This window comes from Myxocyprinus asiaticus, chromosome 39 (assembly GCF_019703515.2).
Source record: "Myxocyprinus asiaticus isolate MX2 ecotype Aquarium Trade chromosome 39, UBuf_Myxa_2, whole genome shotgun sequence".
Classification (NCBI taxonomy): Eukaryota; Metazoa; Chordata; class Actinopteri; order Cypriniformes; family Catostomidae; genus Myxocyprinus; species Myxocyprinus asiaticus.
This window is the reverse complement of record NC_059382.1, coordinates 17,883,134-17,910,171: the sequence shown is the minus strand read 5'-3', so window position 1 is coordinate 17,910,171 and position 27,038 is coordinate 17,883,134. Positions and strand designations below refer to the sequence as shown.

The following is a 27,038-nucleotide window of genomic DNA, read 5'->3' as shown; positions in this document are numbered from 1 at the left end:
TTAATTCTGTTTGACAGGGCCCTCTACCTCTCTAAACACCACCACAGGATCGCAGAGCAGAGTAATTCATGATTCACTTTTGCTATTACTATAAGATAAGATATGGAGAATATGCATTGTGAAAGCAATACTAGAGGGCATTGAAAAAGTCAGCACGGGTTAATTAATGCCTCACATCTGAAAAATTGCTGTAATATTTCAGGAAGGACTTGCTTGGAACAGCTTCTATGGCCTCTAATGTAAGATAACAGATGTTTTGGGAAAGGATAGCATCATGATCATAGTGTTGTTATACAACCTGACGCTTTTAGCTGTTATTTATAGGACTTTGGTGTAACTGAAGACCTTGTGTTAATTTTGAGCAACTAGCCCTTTTAGAGCTCTAAAGCTCTTTTTAGGCCCCTAAAGACTTAAAAAAAAAAAAAAAGAGCCTGTTTCAGATTGCATATTTGTTTTTGCCGCCCATATAACAGGTTACATCATTCACATTTCCTGTGTTAGCAAAACAATGCTGCGTAGCACAAGCATAGCTGTAGTAGGGTAGCGCTGAGCCTACTTTTGCCAGAAGTAGTGTGCTAAATTCACCAGAACATACAGAGCAAAGGCTATGTTTTGTGAAGCAACATATAATGTAGTAAACAGCTCACACTGTCTGAAAAAAAAAAATGTCAGGCTTGATGCAAGTTACACATGCAGTGAAAGGCAAACATAATCAAACCACACTGGCATACGTCCAGGCAAGGGCCAACTTATGAAGGCAGATTTTTACTGAAAGGTATAAATTTTGTCTTAATTTCACAAAAGTCAGGTCAGGGCATGTTGTCACATTTTTATTGGGGCAGGTTACCAAATGTGTTTTAAATGTCATAAATGTATACAATTTTACATATTCAATATACAATATTTGTTGGCTGGCCAAAGCAATGTTTTGATATTTTTGTACGTTACGGTGGTGGTGAGGGCATGGTCGAGCTTTGTGAATGGAGAGCGAGATCGGGAGATGACAATGGTGAGATCTATCACCTGTCAGTGATTATCTTTAACACCTGTTTCTCATTGCAGAGAGAGAGAGAGCCTGACACAGGTACATATTTGTTTGAGGCCGAAAAGCAGAGTTTTGATTTCCATTTACGCTGAAAAGCGACATCTGTGTGATTAAAATAAAGCTCACGTGGATTATTGATCCGGTCCCCGCTTCCTCCTCCTCACACACAACAAACCTGTTACAGTTACCTTTTCCATTTTTGTTGTTTTATGAATCTTTTTGTTCCTCAAAATTGTTTACTCTTTACATTTTACGCAAAAGCCTATAGGTTGCTAAATACAGGTGTAGATTTAAAGAGATGTGTAGATTTTCTTTTGGTGACTGTGATCCACCAGTTTAATAGCAGGTTCCATTGTGACAGCTTACCCCATATAGTGATGCTATTTGTCTCGCTCACAAAAGGTCAATGTGTGTTCAATTAATTCTTTTTAAATTAATAATTTTTTTCAGGGCTATAATGGTGAAAGTGTTCAATACCTCATTGGTAGCCAAGACTGTGTATATGCAGAATATGCAGAAACTGACTTAAATAAAACCTACCTTTTAAACTAGAGCTGGGATCCCCTATAAATATACAGTATATTTTCTAGTTTTGCTCAGCTCTATAATATTTTATTGCCTAGATATTGTTCTTTGTACTCTAAATCAGTTCTTTTCAATTAACTGGCCAAACGGTTCACAACTAGATCTAAATGATTAATTAGCAAATAAGTCTGAATCAAAATGATTTTTAAAATTCCATAGATAGTAATCACAAACATCTGGAAAAATCATGAAAAAGTAATGGAAATGCATTGGTCAAAAAGGGTGGGAACCTTGTCTTTTGCAGAGCAGAAACTGTCAGTATGACAGCACAACACAAGCCTGATGGAAATGACAGTGTAAAATCTATAGACATCATGCGCTAGCTGTATTTCTGTTTTAACAGATATGTGCTCTGCCTGTTGGCAGTCAGCAAGCGAGGTAGAGAGCAGATATGACATAAATCTGAGCCAGGTCAGAGGTTATAATTTATTGACCTGTGCATATTTTCTGGCCTCAGGCTTAGTTTTGTCATTTTGGGACAAAATCAACGCCCACACACACTGCTCTGAATTTCAGCAGCTAACAATAAGGCTGCCACAACCGCGTCGAGACGGACAAATGAGCCCTGAAATTTCTGTCATAAATTGCAAAAACATTCTCGGAGGAAGATGTGGAGAAGGAAGAAAACATTGGTGTCGAAAAAACAGTTCTTAGTTAAATGGGCACTTGCGGTGTGACCTGGATTTACCACCTATCGGGACCTCCCAGGGAACATGCGGGGAACATGTGCTGAGCTTTTGTGATAAATGAAATGAGGGTCCCTTGCTTATCAAAACTCCTTCATATGCAGACACCTTTCTATACTTAACTGGCAATTGAAATTCTCTCTGGCCTTGAATTCTGACTTATTTCATTTCAAAGAAAATATCTATGCCTTTTATGTCTTCAGTATTCACAAGGTTGCTGCTTGTTGAGTTTCATATGTAGAAAGGGTAGAATAGAAAAAGTCCTGCACACAGTTGTAGCTTGAAAATAAAATATTACACAGCAATGTTTGGGTCAAATGACCATCTTCAAGCATTTTGAAATTAGTGAAAGGAAAAAGACTCACAAGCCAGCAGCAATAAACTCTGAAATTACTTTTGTGGCCATTGCTTGAGAAAGTATTGACAGCCTGGTTTAGTGCAGAGAGCCAAACAAGACAATGGTTAATAATGACTCACTCCACAGCCCTATACAGAAGACCAAAAGCCATTTAGAGATTTTTTTTTAGTCTGCCTAGTTATGAGGTGAAAGCTCTATGATAAATACTTGCTTTGCAGTTAGCTTGAGTCAGAGATTCTGTTGTCTCTTGTAGTCATGTGGTCCTAACTGCAGTTTGTTCTGGCCAAGAACTGCCCACAGGAAAAGACTGTCTGACAGACATGTAAAGCAACCAACCCCAGTTTGTTTTGTTTGTACTTGATGCTTAGGGCCAAGTTTTTTTTTTTTTCTCAGGTAGACTGATATAAAAAAAAAACATAATAAAAAAAAAAAAAAAAACCTGTGTGTTCATCAGGCAATCAATAACTGGTTTATTGGTATGCCATCTGAGGCTGAGACTAGTGACTACAGTCCGGTCCAGGAATGTCCAGATAAAAGTGATGGGGTAGATTGTTCAACAACTTTGAATGGCTCTGTTTTGTGCACTTATCAGCAAGATATTGTAAAGCATGTAGAGAGGGTTTGCTCTATTGCAACCATTAGGGCAAATGTGAGTCTAATCTATCATCTTAGGCAGCTAATGATTGTCTCTATACATCCCAGCAGGCCCAGTCTGTCTGGAGAAACGGACATGAACAGGGACATGAACAGTGTTTAGAGTTCGGGCTTATTTGTCATCTTGGAGATGTCCTGTTCACAAAAAAAGGTTGACTTCGGTATGCAGGGCTGGAGGGCATTGAGAGAGGACATGCATTGGGGACAGACCCACAGAGACCATATTAAACTGAGAGAAAGAAAGACAGATAGAGTTTGTTTAGATAATAAGTCTTCTTAAAATAAGTGAGAGTAGCCATAATGCAATATTCATAGACTCCCCGCAGACATATTCTCAGTACAGCTAATGATAGTTTTAGAACAGCTTCAGACATTTATTTAAACAAGTCTGTTCTGCAGAACTGCAGTTTTAATTGAAAGACTGTTTGCCTAATCTTTTATTCTCTCTCTCTCTCTCTCTCTCTCTCTCTCTCTCTCTCTCTCTCTCTCTCTCTCTCTCTCTCTCTCTCTCTGCTATCCATTACAGCCTTTGTGTTGAGCTGTAACTTCCCTGATAGACCAGCTTATGGGGATGTGTCCGTGACCAGCCTTCATGCGGGGGGAGAGGCCTATTTCTACTGCTTCAATGGATACAAGCTCCAGGGTCCCTCCACCCTTACGTGCCGCAATGCTACCACACCCTACTGGAGTGGAAATGTGCCCCGGTGTCTTGGTGAGACTACATTCAAACATTCTGTTGGTATTGTGGGACATATTAATGAAACAATTATGCCACTTATGCGTTTAATTCACTAACCCTCTGCGATCCAGTTTAAGCCGGCGCTAAATGGAGGAAATAGTGCTGTGCCATGAGCATTTAAAAATAAATAATTCACCCAAAAATTTAAATTCTGTCACCATTTACTCACCCTCATGTCATTCCAAACCTGTATGACTTTCTTTCTTCTGCGGAACAAAAGAAGTAATGTGATAGATACGATTTTGGTGTTTCTAATGATTTTGGTGAGAAACAACTAAACCTGTCAAGGAAATGTCAGAAAAAAAAGATGAAATTAAATTCTGAGTGTCTATTTGCACCCCAGTGTAAATAGAATCTGCCACACAGTGCAGCTATTTGCACCCCAATAGTCTAGTGGAACCACATAAATATACGACAAACTAAACAATAGATGTCGCTGCAGTGGCATAGTGTCCTAGCGACTGCAGTTCGAATCCGCATTTTTTTCCCCACAGTTTTTCCTATCAGATTTCCTGTTTCCATGCTTAATATTTCCTTTAATACTACTTAAAATAATAGATAAAAATGAATATAAATGTTGATTTCATTGCAGTGATTTGGTCACGGTGAATGTCGAGGAGTGTAGAGAAGGGTTTGATCCGGAGGCAGGGTCTGTCGATTGCACTCGTTCCCGCGGCTTGGCATTGCTTGTGTGTAGATTGCATCACTGTATTGCTAATATTGTAGTAACCATGTTTTTTTTGCAGAAAACATCTGTAACAGCTTTTCATAATTGGATTAAAAGGAGGAAGCGGGACATGGCGATTCCAACTCAGGAATGTCACTTTTTATTAAATGAAAATAAACACGTTCGCTTAAAGCACAACGGTAAAGCTTAAATTTAAACACTCAAACATGAAACACGGCAGTGGCTAACACACAAACAGCTTCTCAGCTGGGCTCTCTCCCTTTTGGTGGACTGGGCCGTCTTTTATCTCCCCCGACTCTCACTGTGAACATGGAAATGGTAATTAGTCACAATTCATCTCAGGTGGATATCCTTACCACTTTCTCTCTCCCCAGATGGGCACTTGACCACGCCCTCACCTTCACATGCCCCCATCACCCGACTCAGGCCGGGGGAACCGTCCGGACTCCCCCCCCCTTCTGGAGAGGAAGACTGCGACACTCATCTGTGCCCCGGGTCTGTGGACCACTTCAAACTAAAATGGCTGGAGTGCCAGATACCAACGGGTGATCTGGGCGTTGCGTAGTCCACCAGAACCAACACAAAGCTTCCCCCTCCCTTACGTCATCTTGATGCAGAGCTGACATAGATGGCCCCGGCTCCGCCTCCCCCCTCAGCACATTGCACACCCCAGACCGTACTACTGTATTAGAGGGCCCATCCACACAAAGCCCCTTTAACAATTCGGGGAAAGCCGGCCAGTTAGCACCCAAAATTAGTGGACAGCCTCAATGTTATGCATTTGACCCCGAAATAGAATAGTGACAATCACTGCAGGATAATCGTAAATATCCAGAAGAGCTCCAGAAAGTCCTCCATGTCATCTTGCGCCCCCATCTTCGCCAGCGTCACATGGGGGTTCGCTGCTGCTGGGGTCAAGGCATGTGCCCCCCCCCCTAGGGTACCAAGCTCCGCAATGTCCATCGGTCCTCTTCTTGGACTCAAAGGAACGCCTCAAAGCGCTGTTGCTGCTCCACCTGCAGATCCATGAGGTCCTGGTGTTGAGCCAGGTGGATGCTGGTGAGGGATTGGAACACTTCCTCCAGTGGTGAAGACGATTCCATAGCAGCGTACCTTCCTCCTTATCCTGGGTTTTGGCACCAGTGTAACAGATGTTCGTATTTGGAATGAGGAAGCGGGGCACGGTGATTCCAACTCAGGAATGTCACTTTTTATTAACAGAAAATAAACACGATCGCTTAAAGCGCAACAGTAAAGCTTCAGTTTAACCTCTTAACGACGAGTGGGTCAAAAATGACCCACTCGCTTATTTATTTACATTTAAATTTATGTTTAATGCATGTTTAAACTGTGAAATTGTAAACTAATATTGACATCCAATATATCATTTGAAAGATCTGGGTCTCAAGATTTCATATTTTAAAGATATTATGATGATCGCAAAGTTACAACACTAAGATTTTATTAAACGTGTCAAGAGTGAAAATCAAAACACGGAAAATGAAACCGGAAGTTCTGACCTTTATTGTCTTCCAGCCAAACACAGATCAGCCCAATCCTGCAAACTTCGGTATGCGTTTCATTGCAAGAGTCCAATAAATAAAAGAGAGATAGAGATTTAGTCCAAAAAATGTACAAATATGAAGAAATATTGATCAATCTGTCTTTGTTCAGATTTTATATATTCAACACAAGTTATCATTCATGTTCATTTTCTACGAAATCTTGCACTCTGTGTAGTGTTTCAGTAGCAAAACATCCAAACATGATATTTGGGAGGGTCTTACGAACAGAATTTTCTGTGCAGTGGTGATTGGGTAGTCACTCAAGATAGCAGAACAGTCGACACGAGTGACATAAAGATTTGCATAATCCATGTTTGTCTCTGGATAAAGCCAGCCAATGAAATTAGTTTTTGACTGATGGGTCGAGAAGCTAATGAAAAGATGAAAACAATGATATTACGGTTGTATATATCCCTGATGCCTATTCGCAAAGGTTCGGAATGGAATCCGTGGACTGTGTTTGTGTGGGTTTTGTGCTTTTACTCACGGTGTGCAGTTATAGCGTGTTACTGCCGTACTGTCGACAAAAACTCGACTTTTGGACCTGCGATCTGATCCACCCTCCTTGGCTTCTGTCACCATCACTGAGGGTTTGGAAAACACACACTCCCGACTGATCGAAGCCGGGGAGAGTGAGGCTCCCCGGCTTGAGGCAGTGGCATAGACCCTGGGTGAAGGCAGAGCAAAAGCTCTGAAAAAGTTCATTTGCATTTGTATGGGGAAAAAAATTAACAGAAGTATCTTTATTGTATGTAAAAGTTTATTTCCATTACAACATTTCAAATTGCAATGTTCTTTTCACATTGTTTATAAAATACATAAATATATATGGAATGCTTATAATATATTCCCAAATAATAAAAAATATATATATATCTTCATGTATATTTAGATTTGTGTGGTATTATTTACATTGAAATATAAACAAATTGCGTGTTTTGAACCACTTTGATAATTGGTTTACAGAGTTACTACAAGTGGTCTATTGGCACCTCCAAGTGGCCTTTTTTTGGAAGTACACTGTGACGAGGAGTTGGGTGGGGCCGGGCCGTGACTACGCAGGCCCGGCCCCCAATCGGGCTAATCAGCCGAGGAGAGGGATAAGTGCAGCGGAATTCTGCAGTTCGGGAGAGAGAGAGCCACATGCAGCTGCCATGTGTGTGTTTATGTTTTTGTGTCTTTTTGTTTAAGTTTGTATTAAAATATTACTTCGACTGTTCAGCGGTTCCCGCCGCCTCCATTCCCATTTCAACCGTGTTACATTGGTGCCAAAACCCAGGAAGGAGGAGGGATGCGCTGTCGTGGAGTCCTTGCCACTACCAGCCAAACCAAAGGAGCAGCTGCAGCCATCCGCGGGGAGACGGAGGAGTCGCTGCCAGCCGCCTGGACGCAGAGGAACGGCCGCCATCCACGAGGGGAGGAGGGGCTCACTGCCGGCCACCTGGAGCAGAAGGGCGTTCCATCTGCCAAGGGTCGGAGGACTTGCTCCGGTCCAACAGAGGAGGAGCGGCTGTCATCCGCCAGAGGTTGGGGAGTGGCTGAGGGCCGGGCGACAGCATATCTGGGCTTATTCCAGGTTATTCCTCTCCTCCTCTCTCTCTCTCTCACTCGCTGTCGCTCCGCTTTACCCTTTCCCTCCCCTCGTCCCCCTCCCCAGCCCTAGAGAGGTGGGGAAAAGCCTGCCGGCAGGCGGAACCAGAAGAGCTGGGTGGATGTGACAAAGAGGAGGGTGGGGCCGGGCCCTCAAAATATTTGAATAGCTCTAACTATTTTTTTTATACTACAATTATGCATTTGTACTCTTGAATAAGAAAATGTCCAAGTGTCTACTTTCAAATGAGCCCAAGTATATGTTTGTAGACCAAAGGGTTCAAGAACTGGAAGAGTCTTACTTTGGGTATGTCATTTTAAAGCTCATGCACAAAAGGATGCCGGATGTTAAGAGGTTAAACACTCAAACGTTGAAACACAGCAGCGGCCAACACACAAACAGCTTCTCAGCTGGGGGCTCTTTCTCCTTTTCAGTGGACTGGGCCGTCTTTATTTCCCCCAAATCTCATTGTGAACATGGAAACGGTAATTAGTCACAATTCATCTCAGGTGGATGTCCTTACCGCTTTCTCTCTCCCCAGATGGGCACTTGACCATGCCCTCACCTCCACACCATCGTTTTAATGCAGTTAACCATGGTGTTAGTACAGTAATGTGGTGGTAATATGGTAACCATGGTTAATTTTGTGGTTACTGTAAATTTACAAAAAATACAATGGTGAAACTATGGTTACTGTAGTAAAACCAAGGTTATTTTTTCGATTGTAAGGTTAGGGTTAGGTTTAGGGGTAGGGATTAATGTAGTGTGTCTGTGGGACTCTAAATAAACACAATAAACACACTGCAGTGATGTCCATACTGTTAGCATTTAAATATGGGTGTAAATAGTATCTGACATTATCAAATCAAATCAAATCACTTTATTGTCACACAGCCATATACACAAGTGCAATGGTGTGTGAAATTCTTGGGTGCAGTTCCGATCAACATAGCAGTCGTGACAGTGATGAGACATACGCCAATCTACAATAAACATCAAATTAACACAACACAATTTAAACATCTGTTATACATAATTAAACTCGACTTAAAACATCAAATTAACACAGCACAATTTAAACATCTGTTATACATAATTAAACTCGACTTAAAACATCAAATTAACACAGCACAATTTAAACATCTGTTATACATAATTACACAACTTAAAACATCAAATTAACACAACACAATTTAAACATCTGTTATACACAATTACACTCAACAATATACAATAATAACATACATTGCACAGTATACAATATGCTGTTTTTGTTTTTTGTGTTTTTTTTTTTGTTTTTTACTATATAGATACTATATAGATACACATTATTCAATAAAAATTAAAATATATATGAAAAAAGTATATATATAGAATGTACAGTATTGTACTGTATTGACATTCAGGCTGTCGGTTGATAGTCAGTTGTTAAGAGAGACATAATATAATGACAGTAATATAATTTATGACAGTCCGGTGTGAGATAAAAGAGTAATAAAGTGCAGGGATGATGTATTTTGATCGTGGGAGATCAAGAGTTCAGAAGTCTGATTGCTTGGGGGAAGAAGCTATCATGGAGTCGGCTGGTGCGTGTCCTGATGCTGCGATACCGCCTACCTGATGGTAGCAGTGAGAACAGCCCATGGCTCGGGTGGCTGGAGTCTCTGATGATCCTCCGAGCTTTTTTCACACACCGCCTTGTATATATTTCCTGGAGGGAGGGAAGCTCACCTCCGATGATGTGTTTGGCAGTTCGCACCACCCTTTGCAGTGCTTTGCGGTTGTGGGCAGTGCTATTGCCGTACCAGGCGGAGATGCAGCCAGTCAGGATGCTCTCCACAGTGCAGGTGTAGAACCGTGTGAGGATGTGGCGGTTCATTCCAAACTTCCTCAGCCGTCTCAGGAAGAAAAGGCGCTGATGAGCCTTCTTCACAACGACTTCAGTGTGGACGGACCATGTGAGTTCCTCAGTGATGTGGACACCCAGGAACTTGAAGCTGCTGACTCTCTCCACTGGTGCCCCATTGATGGTGATGGGACTGTGTTCTCTGTCTTTTCTTCTGAAGTCCACCACAAGCTCCTTTGTCTTACTGACGTTGAGGGAGAGGTTGTGCTCCTGACACCAGTGTGTCAGAGTGTGCACCTCCTCTCTGTAGGCTGTTTCATCATTGTCAGTGATCAGACCTACCACCGTCGTGTCATCAGCAAACTTAATGATGGCATTGGAGTTATGTGTTGCCACACAGTCATGTGTGTACAGGGAATACAGTAGTGGGCTGAGAACACAGCCCTGCGGGGCTCCAGTGTTGAGGGTCAGTGATGAGGAGATGTTGCTGCCTATTCTAACCACCTGGCGTCTGCTTGACAGGAAGTCCAGGATCCAGCTGCACAGCGAGCTGTTTAAGCCCAGAGCCCGGAGTTTCTCATCTAGCTTGGAGGGCACTATGGTGTTGAATGCTGAGCTGTAGTCTACAAACAGCATTCTCACATAAGTGTTCTTTTTTTCCAGGTGGGAGAGAGCAGTGTGTATTGTAGATGCAATGGCATCATCAGTGGAGCGGTTGTTACGGTAAGCAAACTGCAGCGGGTCAAGATTGAGTGGTAATACAGAGCAGATGTAATCTCTGATTAGTCTCTCAAAACATTTGCTGATGATGGGGGTCAGAGCAACAGGACGCCAGTCATTTAAACAAGTTATTTTCGATTGTTTTGGAACAGGCACAATGGTGGATGTTTTAAAGCATGTGGGGACTACAGACAAAGAGAGGGAGAGGTTGAAAATGTCCGTAAAAACACCAGCCAGCTGGTTCGCGCACGCTCTGATGACGCGGCCCGGAATGCCGTCTGGACCCGCGGCTTTGCGGATATTCACCCGTCGGAATGATCGGGTTACATCCGCTACAGAGACGGAGAGTGAACTAACCTCTGTAGCTTCGGCCGTGAGAGCTCTCTCCGCGAGGGCGGTGTTATTTCCCTCGAAACGAGCATAAAAAGTATTTAGCTCATCTGGGAGAGAGGCAGCGGTGTTCATGGCGGAGTTTTTATTCCCTTTAAAGTCCGTGATGATGTTAATTCCCTGCCACATGCTTCTAGAGTTGGTGGTGTTAAACTGTCCTTCAATCTTACTCCTGTACTGGCGTTTTGCTGTTTTGATAGTTTTTCGGAGGGCATAACTGGCTTGTTTATGCTCCTCCGCGTTCCCGGAATTAAAAGCGGAGGTCCGCACATTAAGTGCTGCGCGAACATCGCTGTTGATCCACGGCTTCTGATTCGGATAGATTCGCACAGTTCTGGTCGGAATCACTTCCTCTACACACGTTCTGATGAAGCACATTACGCTATCAGCGTAAAGCTCGATGTCGTCATCAGAGGCGGACCGGAACATCTCCCAGTCCGTGCGATCGAAACAGTCTTGTAGCGTAGAGTCTGATTGGTCCGACCAGCACTGGATCGTTCTGAGGGTGGGTGCTTCCTGTTTCAGTTTCTGCCTGTAAGCGGGCAGAAGCAGAATGGAAGAGTGGTCCGATTTGCCAAATGGTGGGCGGGGGAGGGATTTGTAGCCATCCCGGAACGGAGAGTAGCAATGGTCCAAAACCCGGTCCCCTCGTGTGTTGAAACTAATGTGCTGGTGATATTTTGGTGCGACTGATTTTAAACTGGCTTTATTAAAGTCCCCGGTCACAATGAACGCGGCCTCAGGGTGCGCGGTTTCCTGCTCACTTATACTCCCATACAGTTCCTTGAGTGCCTGGTCTGTGTCGGCTTGTGGGGGAATGTACACAGCAGTGATAATGACCGCTGTGAATTCCCTCGGTAGCCAGAATGGTCGACACAGAAGCATAAGAAATTCCAGATCAGGAGAACAGAAAGACTTGATAGAATGTATGTTCCTCTGATCGCACCAGGATTTGTTGATCATAAAACATACACCACCTCCTCTAGTTTTACCTGAGAGGTCTTTCGCTCTGTCCGCTCGGAGCATGGAAAACCCCGCGGGTTCAATGGCTGAGTCTGGAATCTCCGCAGACATCCAAGTTTCCGTAAGGCAGATAACGCAGCAGTCCCTCGTCTCTCGTTGGAAAGAGATACGCGCTTTCAGCTCGCAGAGCTTGTTATCCAGAGACTGAACATTTGCCAGTAGAATAGTGGGTAGCGGGGGTCGATTTGCGCGGCGTCTTACTCTGATGAGAACGCCGGCTCTGTTTCCCCTTTTCCTCCTGCGTTTCCGCGGCCGTGCTGCCCAGACAAAGGGCTCCGCTTGCGTGTTTGTAAACAGCGGGTCGGCATTGAGGAATGTGAAGTCCGGTTTACGGTGTGAGATCGCTGAGCCAATGTCCAAAAGTGTTTGTCTGTCGTAGACAATAAGGCAGGCAACATCCAAGACAAGAAACATAAGAATTGTAAACAAAACAAACAAACCATTGCTAAGTTGTGTCGGAGCTCGCAACGCAGCAGCCATACTCGGCGCCATCTTGAGTCCAATCTTGAGTCCATTATTTGCACCAGGGTGCAACTAGAATCTACCATTATTTGCACCAGGGTTGGGGTGCAAATAATATATGCCACTATTTGCACTGGGGTGTAAATAGCATATACCATTATTTGCACCAGAGTGCAAATATCCTCTGCCAATTATATTTTGCATAAAGAAAATTAAGTCTACATTCAGGGCCATTAAGATTTTCTGCTTTCAGGACACTTAATCACATCTTAACCACAAATTATCATTGCCACAACACATCTGGATGTTTTACTTTTACTATTTCCATTGTCATTAATGATGATTCTCATTACTATAACACTGTCACTTTTTTACTGTGCAAAAAAGATGCTGTACGATGTTGTACAGTGATTTTCTTAAAATAAAATTAATTTAACAGAATAAACAGAATTTAAATTTTTGGGTGAACTATTGATTTGTCATTGTCATTGTCTTTTTTTTCAGTGCAAACATGCCTCCTTTCTATGTAAATTATGCTTATTATAGATTGTGTTTTGTTCAAAAAAGTGAGCGCTATTTGCCTGATGTAATTAACATTGCTTGGAATTGTATTCAAAATGTTTACGTATATTTTTATGGCTTAAAATTGTGCAAATTGCATTCACCACACATTGTTTGGCTGCTTTGGAGTCGTTACCAGATTTGAATAACACTAGCAAATCAATTGCTAAAATGACACAATGCATACTAATAAAAAAAATATAAACAAACACTATCAGCTGGCACAATTCATTATTTGTGAATTCCCCTGTCTATTTTTAACCTGACAGTTATGGATCTGGGCTGCTAATGATAATGGATGCAGGTAGACTCCAGGTGACAGTAAATCTTGAATTAACTAAGTAACTAAGATGTCACGCCAAGTCCATTTTGGTCTTGAGCTATACTCTTAATCTTAGTTGCTCCAGGGGGATTGTCCCTATATTGAGTGCACTGTAACAAAATCATCAGCTAAATGACAGTTAATTACCAAATCTGCAGTGTTTGAACTCTGCCCTTGAGAAATTCAATTATGAAGCAGGCCAGTCACACAAGTAAGCGGCACTGTTATATTTAGAGGTACATGAAAATCATCAGTCCTCCTTTGAGTGTATGAACTAGTAGCATAAACTTTTAAATGAACCTTATTTAATTTGCATTTAGAAGCGAGGTGTTTGGTTTTGCAACCAATCTGCCTGCCAATCATAAATACAGCCTTCTCACACACACTTGCTGATTTGCATCATTGTGAAGTCACCCTGGACTTGCTCAGTAGCAATTATCCTCCCTTTTTTCTGCTTCTCACCAGAAACATACACCCACAAGTCATCATGTCATTCAGACAAACTCTGCTTAGAGCCTGATGCTTTCCACACAAAAACAAATCGAATGCCTGTGTAAATATTTTGTCCTCACAGGCGTGATTTATCTTGATGTGGGAGAGACTCCTGGTGCGGTTGCTCCCACCACCTTTTAATTGGGGCTGATAATTGATTTTGCCTGGAATGGCTAACAGAAGTGTTTGTGTACAAGGCAGTGAATATTAACAACCGTTCCCCCTCAAGGCAGCCCAATGTGACAGCCTAATTGACAGGCCTGCCTCATGTGCATAAATAAGGCTTTGTGCGCCTCTTCCTCTTCTGAGAGATGAATCCCAGAGCTGGAGAACTCTTCCTCTTGCATGACAAACAGAGAAGCATCTCCGATTCCAAGAAACGTTGAGCTCCCTGAAGGAGGGCTGTTTTGATGATTTAGTGGTTTGGAGGCATGGCTATAGTGTGAATCGTGAGGAGGTTTAGTTAGCCTGCGGCTGCTAGATGCGGCCTACAGAGCCTGGGGTTTCTTACTCTCAGCATTGATTCAGAGTGAAATAGCATAAACGTGCCATTTAAGAAGTGTGTCCCTGCCATGCTGACATAGGGCTGGGCCAGACTGTCCAAGTCTGATTACTGATCAGCATGGGCAAGCTGCCAGAGAGCAGAGCTTTGGGTCCACTTTAATTACACTCTGTCCACCTGACTAACCTTCAGCCGTTGAGCTCAGAAACTATCCGCCTCTCCTATCACAGGACAATTTACAATTGCTGTCCTTCTCTGTTTAACTCTTCTGTGTCATGATCTAAAGCAGTGGTTCTCATCTGGTGGGTCTGTCGGATTGGAGGCCTGTTTTGATTCTCTGGATAGCAGAGAATAACAGTGGTAATTGCAGAATTATAAAATGCAGCTAACCATATAACCTTGTATAGATAGGATGGCAAAATAAATGGGCTAATCAACTTTTAAAAGGGAGGAGAATACGCATTAGATACCTTTTATTTTTAATGTCAAAGGCCTGTTAAAATCTGCAGATATCAAGATGGACAGGTTGTGTGACATGCTTTCATATTTGTAAACCATGAACAAAACTAAACAAAATATATGAAAATATGACCCAGAATATGTTCATATACAGGTTAATTTGCAACAAGTATGGTTGGTGGTTGGTTGGTGCTGACCATAGTTTGTTTTGTCCTGTGAGTTATTGGCTGCTGCCAGCATGAAATAATTGAAATTCAAGAGACATTTAGAAACCAAAATTGTTAATTTTCCTATTCAGCCTCTGTCATGGGCCTATTAATAAATGAATCAAGTAATATTAGGGTTATACTTACAATTCAGTGCCTTTTAAGGCCCCAATACATGTTATGGTATTTTATAATGATTAATTTCACCAGATTAGAAAATTTAATAGGCTTGTTAAAAAGAATATAGACTATTTATAATGTTACACACTTGGGGTTGTTTGAAGTGTGTAGCACTTCTGTTTTATTTTTGTTTTATTTTTATATTTGTGACATCAAGCATAACATGTCCACTCTTTTTGGGAAAATGTATGTAATTTTAAATGAACAATATATTTACTTTAACAGAAATAAAATCATCTGTATAAGTTTGTAAATGGTAAACTTAGTTAGATATCATTCACAGAACATGTATTGGCTAATTTAACCCACTGAATGTCCACCCTGTTATTGTCCATTCTTTCCCTGCCCATTTAACAGAATGGACATCTGAAGCATTTAGCTTGACCTGTATGACTTATAATATCTTTAACTTGTTACTTTAATGATTACACAGATACTTTTAAAAGAATGTTTAATTTTTCAAAGTTTCAAAGCCGAAAAGGCACTGAATTGTAGGAACGACCCATTAATACATTAAGGAAATTTTGTTTAAATTTGTACAATAAACAATTTTTGGTACTGTGTTGGGTCGCCACTTGATGTCCTTTGTAAAAAATCTGGGTCCTGAAAGGGATAGTTCACCAAAAATGAAAATTCTCTTATCATTTACTCACCCAAATGCCATCCCAGATGTGTATGACTTTCTTCTGCAAAACACAAAGAATGATTTTCAGAAGAATAACTCCACTCTCTTGGTCCTCACAATGCAAATGCAGGGGGTAGTGGTGGCTCAGTAGTTAAGGCTCTGGGTTACTGACCAGAAGGTTGGGGGTTCAAACCCCAGCACTGCCAAGATGCCACTTTTAGGCCCTTGAGCAAGGCCCTTGACCCTATCTGCTCCAGGGTTGCCGTATCATGGCTGCATATCACTGTACTCTGACCCCAGCTCAGCTGGGACATGTGAAAAAAAGAATTTCACTGTATATGTGCAAAACATATAATGTGTGATAAAATAAAAGTGAATGGTGACCAGAACTTTGAAGGCGCAAAAAGGCAGTATAAAAGTAATCCATACAACTCCATTGGTTAAATCCATATGTTCTGAAGTGATATGATAGGTGTGGGTGAGAAACAGATCAATATTTAAGTCCTTTTTTACTAAACTTTCACTTTCACATTCAACCAACTAGTAGTTGGGGCTGGTCAAATGTGGAGAGTGATAGTAAAAAAAAAGGACTTAAATATTGGTCTGTTTCTCACCCACACCTATCATATTGCTTCAGAAGACATGGATTAAACCACTGGAGTCATATGGATTACTTTTATGCCTCCTTTATGTAAATGTTGGATCTTGTGAGTTCTGGTCACCATTCACCTTGCATTGTGATGACCAGCAGAGCTGAGATATTCTTATAAAAATCTTAATTTGTGTTCTGCAGAAGAAAGAAAGTCACACATCTGGAATGGCATGAGGGTGAGTAAATGATGAGCGAATTTTCATTTTTAGGTAAACTATCCCTTGAAGCAAAACCAGCTGAGAACCTTTTGTCTAAATAATAACCTTTGGGTTCTTATAATCCATAATGAAAAAAGCACAACTTAACATTTCTAAAAAAAATTCTAACCACAAGCATGATATTTCAAGCATAATTCTGCAATTTTAATGGAGTGCCTGTATTAAGTAAACTTCGGATGTGTATGCTTCACATGCACTGTGTTCCAAATGCCGTAAATGATGCCTTCGTAGGGTAGAACAATCATGGTAGCCAAGCTGTAGTGTCATTCCCTACATATTTAAATATGAAAGGCCCTACACCTTTGAGCTCTCTTAAGCTCTCTCGGTAGAAGATAAAGTCTTAGAAGTGACTAGGACACAGGCATTATCACTTGTGATTGGAACTCACCTACGATCTGTCACTGTTGATATCAGGCATACATGGAATAACAAAAACAAATGTGGAACTATGTTGGGTCGCCACTTTACAGTATGTCCAATTTAAAATCTGGGTTTGAGCAAAACCAGTTCAGAACCACTGAACTAAAGGTTTTTTTTTTTTCATACTTCCTAATGGTGTCTGTAATCCCACTGGAAAAGCATTTCACCTTTAATTATTAGGTCACCTTTTTTATTATTGGTTCTATGACAAAAGTCTCTTGTCATAAAACTTGTCACACTGTCTCTAAGGCCCTGCACTGTGAAAGAGTTTTGTTATCAACTGTTCAAAGTTCACTCTGAGGGCTAACTTGACTTCTAACTCTCTTTTTTTCTTCTCAATGTCATATGTCTCCTTCCATTTGTACTTGGCACAGTGGCCTGCGGTGGAATGATGAAGAATGCAACTCTCGGTCGCATTGTGTCCCCTGGTTTCCCTGGCAACTACAGCAACAATCTGACCTGCCACTGGGTGCTGGAGGCCCCTGAGGGTCAATGGCTCCATGTACACTTTGAGAAGGTGGCCCTCGCGGAAGATGATGACAGGTCTGTGCAACTCACTCAATGCTCTGCTATTATATTGTGTCAGCCACTTTACATTTAAACACTAATTAGTCATCAGATGTTCAAAGAGAGACAGTTGGAGAAGCTCAGAGTGTTGCTTCACAGTGCAGTCACACTCCAAATGTGGTGCTGCTCTTCATGGCATTATCTGCTATGGTGAGAGCTAAGCATGACAGGAACAGCTGTGAGCGCACAAGCGAAAGTGGATGAAAGTTTCTGAGATCAGACACTTGCTCCCCTTTAAAATAATTTAGAATAATCAAATCCCCTCTTGCGAGCGCGCAGAGAGCGATTAGAGCTCTTCACTTTGTCAGTGGAATAGCGAAACTAAATCCTTATTTTCTGTTTGTGTTGATAGGTTTCTGATCAAAAATGGTAACCACATCGACTCACCAATTCTATACGACTCATATGAGGTGGAATACCTGCCAAACGAGGGAATTGTCAGTTCCTCCAGACATTTCTTCGTGGAGTTTACAACAGATAGCTTCGGCACCAACACTGGGGTAGCCATCAGATATGAAGGTACAGACCAACAACACAGCTGCAGATAATTAGAGTTCAGCCTTGGTTCACTGCACAGGTCCTTGCTGTTATGTTCACATCTGCATAGGCCAGCCTGCAGCAAGTGAACCAACACTGCTCTGCAGTGATTCTGTGCAGGAGGCTGATTGGTTGATTGTTACAGCAGGGAGTAGCCAATTCATAATCACTTGATAGTCTTCTTACAGCAATCTGCTCTCTCCTAATCAAAGGCCTTGGTATTAACATCCATCTCTGGTGCATCTCCTGTGACCACTCGTGATTGGATTTCGAGGGGTGGGTCTCTGATTTTGTGACCACATACATAAATCTTTGTCAATGTACACTTACAGCAAGCACTTGTATTAACTGAGCTTCAGATGTGCTTCACATGATCTGTGTCACTGCATGTTGATATTAGGCACACTGAAGAGGTTCTGTGAAGTTTTGTGATTATACATATTGTATGTTTGCACATTTCTTTATTTTCTTAATTTAAAACCCTTGTTTTAGTGCTGTGGTTGATTGACAGGTATGTAGGCAGTCTATTGCTGCTATCTGAGATAGTTCAAGACAGATTATCATTTACACTACAAATGCAATGTGCTCACGTGCATTTCTAATTACTTTCAAATGTGGTTTAAGTGACTGGATCACTAAATTTTTTGGATGCCTGTATTTACTGCTGACAACTTGTGATTGGATCACCTGAGACGAATCTTAAAGGAATAATTCATTCAAAAATTTTAATTCTGTCTATTCTAAATTCTAATTCATTTACCACCCTCATATTGTTCCAAACATGTTTGACTTTATCTCTTTATTGAGACACAAAAGGAGAATGTTAAGGACCTTAAAGGAATAGTTCATCCAAAATAAAAATTCTCCAATCATTTAATCACCCTCATGTCATCCCAGATGTGTATGACTTTCTTTCTTCTGCAAAACACAAAGATTTTTTGAAGAATATCTCAGCTCTGTAGGTCCATACAATGCAAGTGAATGGTGACCTGAACTTTAAAGCTCCAAAAACCACTTAAATGCTGAATAAAAGTAATTCATAAGACTCCAGTGGTTTAATCTATATCTTCCAAGGTGATGTGATAGATGTGGGTGAGAAACAGATCAATATTTAAGCCTTTTTTACTATAAATCCACATTCTTCTTCTATTGTTTTTTTGTGTTTTGCATACTTCGTGCATATTGCCACTTACTGGTCGGGGCTGGTCAAAGATGGACATTTATAGTAAAAAAAAGACTTAAATATTGATCTGTTTCTTACCCACACCTATCATATAATTTCTGAAGACATGGATTTAGCCACTAGAGTCATATGGATTACTTTTATGCTGCCTTTATGTGCTTTTTGGAACTCATTTCAAAGATTTGGCCACCATTCACTTGCACTGTATGGACCCAAAGAGCTGAGATATTTAAAAAAAAAAATCTTCATTTGTGTTCTGCAGAAGAAAGAAAGGCATACACATCTGAGATGGCATAAGGGTGAGTTAATGATGAGAGAATTTTCATTTTTGGGCGAACTATCCCTTTAGCCACCATTCACTTTCATTGAATCTTTTTTCCATATACTGAAAGTGAATTTATTTTCAGAGAACAATCCCTTTAATACCAGGTGTGAACTGGTTTAAAGGGTCACAGGACACAACTATCACAGAATTTCCAAGCCACGATCTCTCTTTCATCCTGCACTGCATTTTCTCTGAGCCAGGACATACATGGTGGGGGTTACTGAGTTCAAACATTGTTTTTCCTTTACAGAGCCTCAGGGTTCAGATGCAGACAAAGAATGTACCTTCCGGCACATTGCCCTTGTTGCTTCGGTTCACACCAAAGATCCTTTCTCTCCTGTGCAATACTAAACAGTCCTCAGATTCCTACCTGAAATGAAATGTATTCAGATTAAATGAAATGGAAATCGAATGAACTGGGCAAATGCAACCCGACAAGGTCATTAAAATGAGTTTTAACTGAAAACACAGAGCAGTTCTTTTGTACAGAAATTGTATTTCAATTCTCCTGACAGGTCAGTTGAATGTGTGCAGCTGTATTTGTTCACAGGGATGTCATACACACCTCTGGGCCCCGTAGTCATTATCCAGCAAGATCAATCTAATCTCATTTGCCATGGCACAATCCAATTACACTATCTACAATATACTAATGTGCCTTCACAACAACCTGTAACAACACAGCTTGTCTTCTCACACTCCTGATACCTTGCTGAATTTCACACCAGACAGAGCCCTCACGTTTTAATAGTCTTTCTGATTGAAGTGCAGTTCTCTTTTTTCTTTTCTTTATTTTCTTTTGTTTTTTTATTTTTTTGCCATCATAAACAAATCTGATTCGTTTTTTTTATCAATTTTAGTAGACTAGTGATTGTGTTGCTCTGGAGGTCTAGAGATCTGAGCAGAGAGGCCACACGAACACACAGAATACTTCTGGGTGAAAACCTTCAAACCATGGTATCATGAGAATTTGTGTAATGACTGTATATGAATATGTTGAAATAGATGCTATTCAGTGTAGTTTTTGAATTTTCTAATTAGTGGGGTTTGCTAAGCCAAGCATTTTTTTTATTTTTTATTGCTAACTAAGGATAACCCTAAACGTCAGCACGGAACTCACCCCTCATTGTTTGTGCTACAGACATGATTGATATATGATTTTTGATAAAACGGGAGAGAAAAATTCCTTTATCTTTGCTTTGAAGGAGGGATGTAAGTCATATCTATAGTCGAGAGACTATGATGGAGACTTTGGGGTGAGCTCTTTTGATGTGGTGGTTGCTAGATGGTTGTGAGTAAGCAACCACCCCTGACATCCTAGCAACAGCATAGCAATGGGATAAAAGCTGCTCAACACCTTAGTAACTGCATAGCTGGGTGTTTTGTTTTGTTTTACTTATTATTTGTCTGCTAACAGTGGACAGTGTATCTACATGAATCACAGCAGATTTTTAATTTTTTTAATTTTTTCTGAAAGTCCTGAATATTCCCTCCACCGTGTCATTTTCACCACATCTTAAAATTATGTGTGATGGAAATGACATTTTTTACATTTTTAAATTAAGAGGGCCAACTCCTTTGTCTTGCTAAGGCTAATTTTTATAGCTAACATTTTATGTATCCCAAATACACAAAAGTAAATAAGGTTTTCACACTTTTTGCATAATTTGGCAAAATTGCAGCTTGATATTTAAATTGAGTTATTTATTTTTTCTTTGCACCACTTGTCTGTCACGTTATTTCATCTCATGCGTGCACTTTACTGACACTTTTGTCTACAAGTACATTAGCTTGAAAATAAAATGATTATGGGCAACATTATTTGATGTGGTGCAAATGATGGCACAATTGTGGGACAGGCATCATTTTTTTTTTTTTTTTTATTATAACAGTTATTTTTACACAATAAAGATTTAACAAAATTGTGTTAATTTCACTCTTTGTTTAGATTATTATATTTTTAAACATGTAATTATAATGGTTTTGAATAGTTTAATATTGGACTGGACTGATTTGTCTGGGACAACGCTAAAACAGTCAAATCTATACATTTATGGCATTTGAAAAAGTATAAAAAATAAATCATGAAGGCCTGGTAAAATGCATCCAAGACAGTTTTGATGAGACTTTATTAATGTGACCTTAAAAAAAAGTTTTATGAAATCCTTGGACATGAAAGTGCCTGAAAAAAAAAAAAAAAAAAAAAAACACCCAGATATGTCCACCCAACCACCCACAACACCCTAGCATTGCAGCAGTGTCTTTTGCACATGCAAGCACAACTCACATTTTCTTCAATAAATGTAAAAATGTAGTCAAAAATGAGAACTTTGAAATACAGTACGTATGTAGTGTATACTAATCAGTAAGGTTTCACACATAACAATAACCTAAAATTCACACTCCACATTAAATTATAGGCTTTTTGGAAATCATATTTCCATATCAATCTTACATTAATGTCAAAAATGTATCTTCAATATTGATAGATGCTCTGGTTATATGGGTGAATGAATCAACAGATGATTAAAATGGCTCAATTCTACTTGTTTTTGAGGCGCTAGCTGGGTGAGGCCAGAGCTGAATAATGCATGTGTCTGGGGAAAGGGGTGATATGGAAATGGTTTGCTGTAATTGGCAGAATCGCCTGTGTTTATTAAACAGCTGAATGTGGGTAGCCTAATCTAGCACATGCTTGAATGAGGCCGGACCCGGTGGGATATCAAAGCCAGTGTTTACCCACAGTCTGAACGTTCTCATCTTAGGTCCCCTCCTCTCCCCTCTAATCTCTATTCTACATTCTCAGAAAAGCACAACAACCAATAATGGCGCAGCCAGCCGTGTCAGTTTGTTGTTTCCCTCCGAAGGTTTTTTCTTTCACATTTATTCACATTGTCGGGCCATCTCTCTTCTATTACGCCTGTAAGTGGCCTTGCAAGTCTGGCTAAGGTTGATTAACTAACAATCTCCTTCCAAGTGCAACCCAAAACCTTGGATTTGCATCCAAGAGGATTATGATTGGTGGAAATGTAAAGCACTGCATGGAGTTTCTCATATTCAGCAAATAAATTTCTTTAGAATGCCACCTTGAAACGCTTTTAAATTTGGATTCTGTGCTATCTGAATTTCAGATAAATTATTATTTGAAATGCTCATTAGCTAAACAGAGTGGACTGGTTGTCTGTGTGCTTTATGAAATCAGATGCTTAGTGATAGTGTTTGGACAGTGATGTACGTCTCAAGCAGATGATTTATGGTTTTGTCCATTTGTCCTTTCAGCTTTTGCGGCAGGACATTGCTACGAGCCATTTGTCAAGTACGGCAACTTCACCACCACTGACAGCACCTACGCTGTAGGCACGGTTGTGGAGTTCACCTGTGACCCCGGCTACACCCTAGAGCAGGGCTCCGTCATCATCGAGTGCATGGATCCCAGCAACCCTCAATGGAATGAGACTGAGCCCGCCTGCAGAGGTGTGTCTGTGTGTGTGAGTGATTGCATATGAGTGTGTACACTGTGGCGCAAATTCACTAAACAGTTGTGCCACTTTTGTACACAATATTTCGTCTTATTCACTAACCATTAAATGCGCTGAAATAGTGCTTCACTGTTTTTCAATTAAAGGAATGTTCCTGGTTTAATACAAGTAAGGCTCAAATGACAGCATTTTTGGCATTATGTTCTTTATCACAAAATAAATTACAGTGTCCCAGGGGTGCACAACACAAAAAAATTAGCTAAGCAAACAAAAGTTTTATTAAACTTAATTTTAAAAAATAAAATAAAAACTAAAAATTAAACCACAGCACAACAGAGAAGTCACAACACAAACAAAAATGAAGCCAAAACACAACAAAATTAACAGGGAAAAAAAGTACTTTTTAATTTTTAAAACTTTTTAATTTGTGTGGCAGTTCTGATTCAATGCATGCAAGATCATGATTTTATTCAGTCATAATTCTGTTATGTCGTTGCTTAATTTTGCTGTGTTGTGGCTTTTCTGTTGTGGCTTATTTGCATTGTGTTTTGTGGCTTATTTCCATTGTGTTGTGGTTTATTTTTGTTGTGTTGTGGCTTTTTTTGTTGTTGTTGTTGTTGTGTTGTGGCTTTTTTGTTGTTGTGTTTCGGCTTCTTTCCGTTGTGTTGTGGATTTTCTGTTGTGTTGTGGCTTATTTTTGTTGGGTTGTGGCTTTTTTTGTTGTTGTTGATGTTGTGTTTCGGCTTCTTTCCATTGTGTTGTGGTTTATTTTTGTTGTGTTGTGGCTTTTTTTTTTGTTGTTGTTGTTGTGTTGTGGCTTTTTTGTTGTTGTGTTTCGGCTTCTTTCCGTTGTGTTGTGGATTTTCTGTTGTATTGTGGCTTATTTTTGTTGGGTTGTGGCTTTTTTTGTTGTTGTTGATGTTGTGTTTCGGCTTCTTTCCATTGTGTTGTGTATTTTCTGTTGTGTTGTGGCTATTTTTGTTGTGGCTTATTTCCTTTGTGCTGTGACTTTTCTGTTGTGTCTTATTTTCTTTGTGTTGTTGTTGTTGTTGTTTTTGTGTTTCGGCTTCTTTCCGTTGTGTTGTGGCTTATTTGCATTGTGTTTTGTGGCTTATTTCCATTGTGTTGTGGATTTTCTGTTGTGTTGTGGCTTATTTATGTTGTGTTGTGGATTATTTCCATTGTATTCTGGTTTATCTGTTGTGTTGTGGCTTATTTGCATTGTGTTTTGTGGCTTATTTCCATTGTGTTGTGGATTTTCTGTTGTGTTGTGGCTTATTTATGTTGTGTTGTGGTTTATTTCCATTGTATTCTGGTTTATCTGTTGTGTTGTGGCTTATTTGCACTGTTTTGTGGCTTATTTCCATTGTGTTGTGGATTTTCTGTTGTGTTGTGGCTTATTTATGTTGTGTTGTGGATTATTTCCATTGTATTCTGGCTTATCTGTTGTGTTGTGGCTTATTTGAATTGTTTTGTGGCTTATTTCCATTGTGTTGTGGCTTAATTTTGTTGTGTTGTGGCTTTTCTGTTGTGTTGTTGCTTTTATTGTTGTTGTTGTGGCTTGTTTCCGTTGTGCTGTGGCTTAATTTTGTTCTGGCTTATTTCTGTTGTGCTGTGGCTTAATTTGTTTTGTTGTGGCTTTTATGTTGTGTGGTGGCTAAATTTCATTCTGCTGTGGTTTATTTCCTTTGTGTTTTCAGCTTTTATTTACTTTGCTAATTTAGTTGTGTTGTGCACACATGATCCACCGTAGTAAGGCACTTAAAATAGAAGTGAAGGGGACCAGTACATAAGCAATGAAATACACAATATTTCAAAAGTATAGCCACAAGATGTAAACATTATACATGTTAACATGATTTTAATGTAATAAAAATCAGGGATTTACCGGCGATAAGGCACTTACTACATAACAGGGTTTACCGGAATTGCGTCATCATGACAACTTTACACAGATAAGGTTAGTAAGTGATTTTAATACACTGAAATAATGTTAAGGCGTGTTTATGTTTACATCTTGTGGCTATACTTTTGAAACAGTGTATATCATAACATTAATGAGTCAAACTGTTTTGTGGAAATCAACATTATGCCACAAATTCTGTCAATTGTGCCTAACTATTGAACCTGAAACATTCCTTTAAGTCATTGTCATTCTTCTTTTAGTTCAAGCACACCTCCTTTCTTTAAGTGGTTTAAGTGGTTTACGAGGACTTTTGTTAGGTTACAAACTGGTAATTATAAGGGTATTATGCTATAAATGTGGTTTATGAGGACATTTCTAGTGTCCCCATAATTTAAAACATTTAAAAAACATACTAAATGAAGTTTTACTGAAAATGTAAAAATGCAGAAGGTTTTTTGTGAGGGATAGGTTTAGGGGTAGGGTTAGGGCATAGAATATATAGTTTGTACAGTATAAAAATCATTATGTCTATGGAGAGTCCTCATAATGATAGCAACATGTGTGTGTGTGTGTGTGTGTGTGTGTGTGTGTGTGTGTGTGTGTATGATGTCACCATGTGTTAATATAACCCAGTGAATATTTCACTACATTAGTCAGCTGCTAAAGAGCTTTACAGGCGACGCGTGCAGATACAGTACAAGCACCCCACATCCTTTTAGTGCCTTTTTTTATATTATCCACTACATCATGTGTCACCTCGATGGGTTTCAGCCACAGTAACATGCCTACAGTAGCACTAAAATCATTAAAAAGCGTGGAGGCTGGAGATGCATTATAGAGTCAAAGAATGTGAGAGAATTCCTTGCTAATAAAGCACTGATTCCACCCACACACATAGTGCTATCTTATCTGACACAGTGCTCAAATACATTACTCCAGCTTTACAACAGAGTTTGGATAGAAAGGATTTAATCATACTGGCTCCAGCACAATTGCAGGGTCAAGACAACAGCTTTTGCATTTGAAAATGTGCTTAGAACCAGCTAAGCCAGTGTACTGACGTGAAAGGAAAACAGAAAGCCTAGTTGTTTATTATGTAAAATGAACGAAAATGTCCATTCTGAGACCTGTCGGATTAATCTGGATCTTGACCTCTGTTCCAGGGCCAGGACTCACCTATGGAACAAATTAGGATACAAAATGCCATAAACTTTTGAATATTGTGCCGATCACACAGGACATGTTCTAGCAACCATATGTGGTGTTTTGTATTGTTTTTTATTTCTCAGTGTGATTTTTGACCATTGTGACACACCTTGCTGTTTTTCAGTGTCTAAGCATCCTGTTTTTAAATGCCATGTCAAGTTTAAAGCATTTCAACTTTAAAAAAGTTCAAGACACCTGGGATTTGTTTCATTCCACCACGCTCCATCTAGCTGTTATTGAACGCAAGAATGTGTCCTGCATCCAAACTGTTATTTTTTTATTTAATATTTTTTACATTTTGCAAAAACTTTTGTGCATGTTCTCAGAGATGTGAGCATTAATACCTGTATATACACTGGCAACCAAAAGTTTGGAATAATGTAGAGATTTTGCTGTTTCGGAAGGAAATGTGTTGAAAGTGGCATTCAACTGATCACAAAGTATAGTCAGGACATTACTGATGTAAAAAAAACAGCAACATCACTATTTGAAAAAGTAATTTTTGATCAAATCTAGACAGGCTACATTTCCAGCAGCCATCGCTCCAACACCTTGAGTAATCATGCTAAATTGCTAATTTGGTGCTAGAAAATCACTTGCCATTATATCAAACACTGCTGAAAGTGATTTGGTTCGTTAAATGAAGCTTAACATTGTCTTTGTGTTTGTTTTTGAGTTGCCACAGTATGCAATAGACTGGCATGTCTTAAAGTCAATATTAGGTCAAAAATGGCAATAAAAGAAACAGCTTTCTCTAGAAACTCATCAATCAATCATTGTTTTGAGGAATGAAGGTTATACAGTGCTTGAAATTGCCAAAAAACTGAAGTTTTCATACAAAGGTGT

At 40.0% G+C, this 27,038-nt stretch overlaps 1 protein-coding gene across 5 annotated transcripts in view; it reads left to right on the top strand.

Annotated features, from left to right (window-relative positions):
- LOC127430040 (seizure protein 6 homolog) overlaps positions 1-27,038 on the top strand; it is a 384,217-nt gene that overhangs the window by 289,616 nt on the left and 67,563 nt on the right. For all 5 annotated transcript variants that reach the window (XM_051679465.1, XM_051679466.1, XM_051679463.1 and 2 more), the window contains exons 5-8: positions 3,855-4,040; positions 17,364-17,532; positions 17,909-18,075; positions 22,881-23,075. In XM_051679465.1, the coding sequence (XP_051535425.1) occupies positions 3,855-4,040; positions 17,364-17,532; positions 17,909-18,075; positions 22,881-23,075 (717 nt within the window). The remainder of the gene's footprint in view (positions 1-3,854; positions 4,041-17,363; positions 17,533-17,908; positions 18,076-22,880; positions 23,076-27,038) is intronic.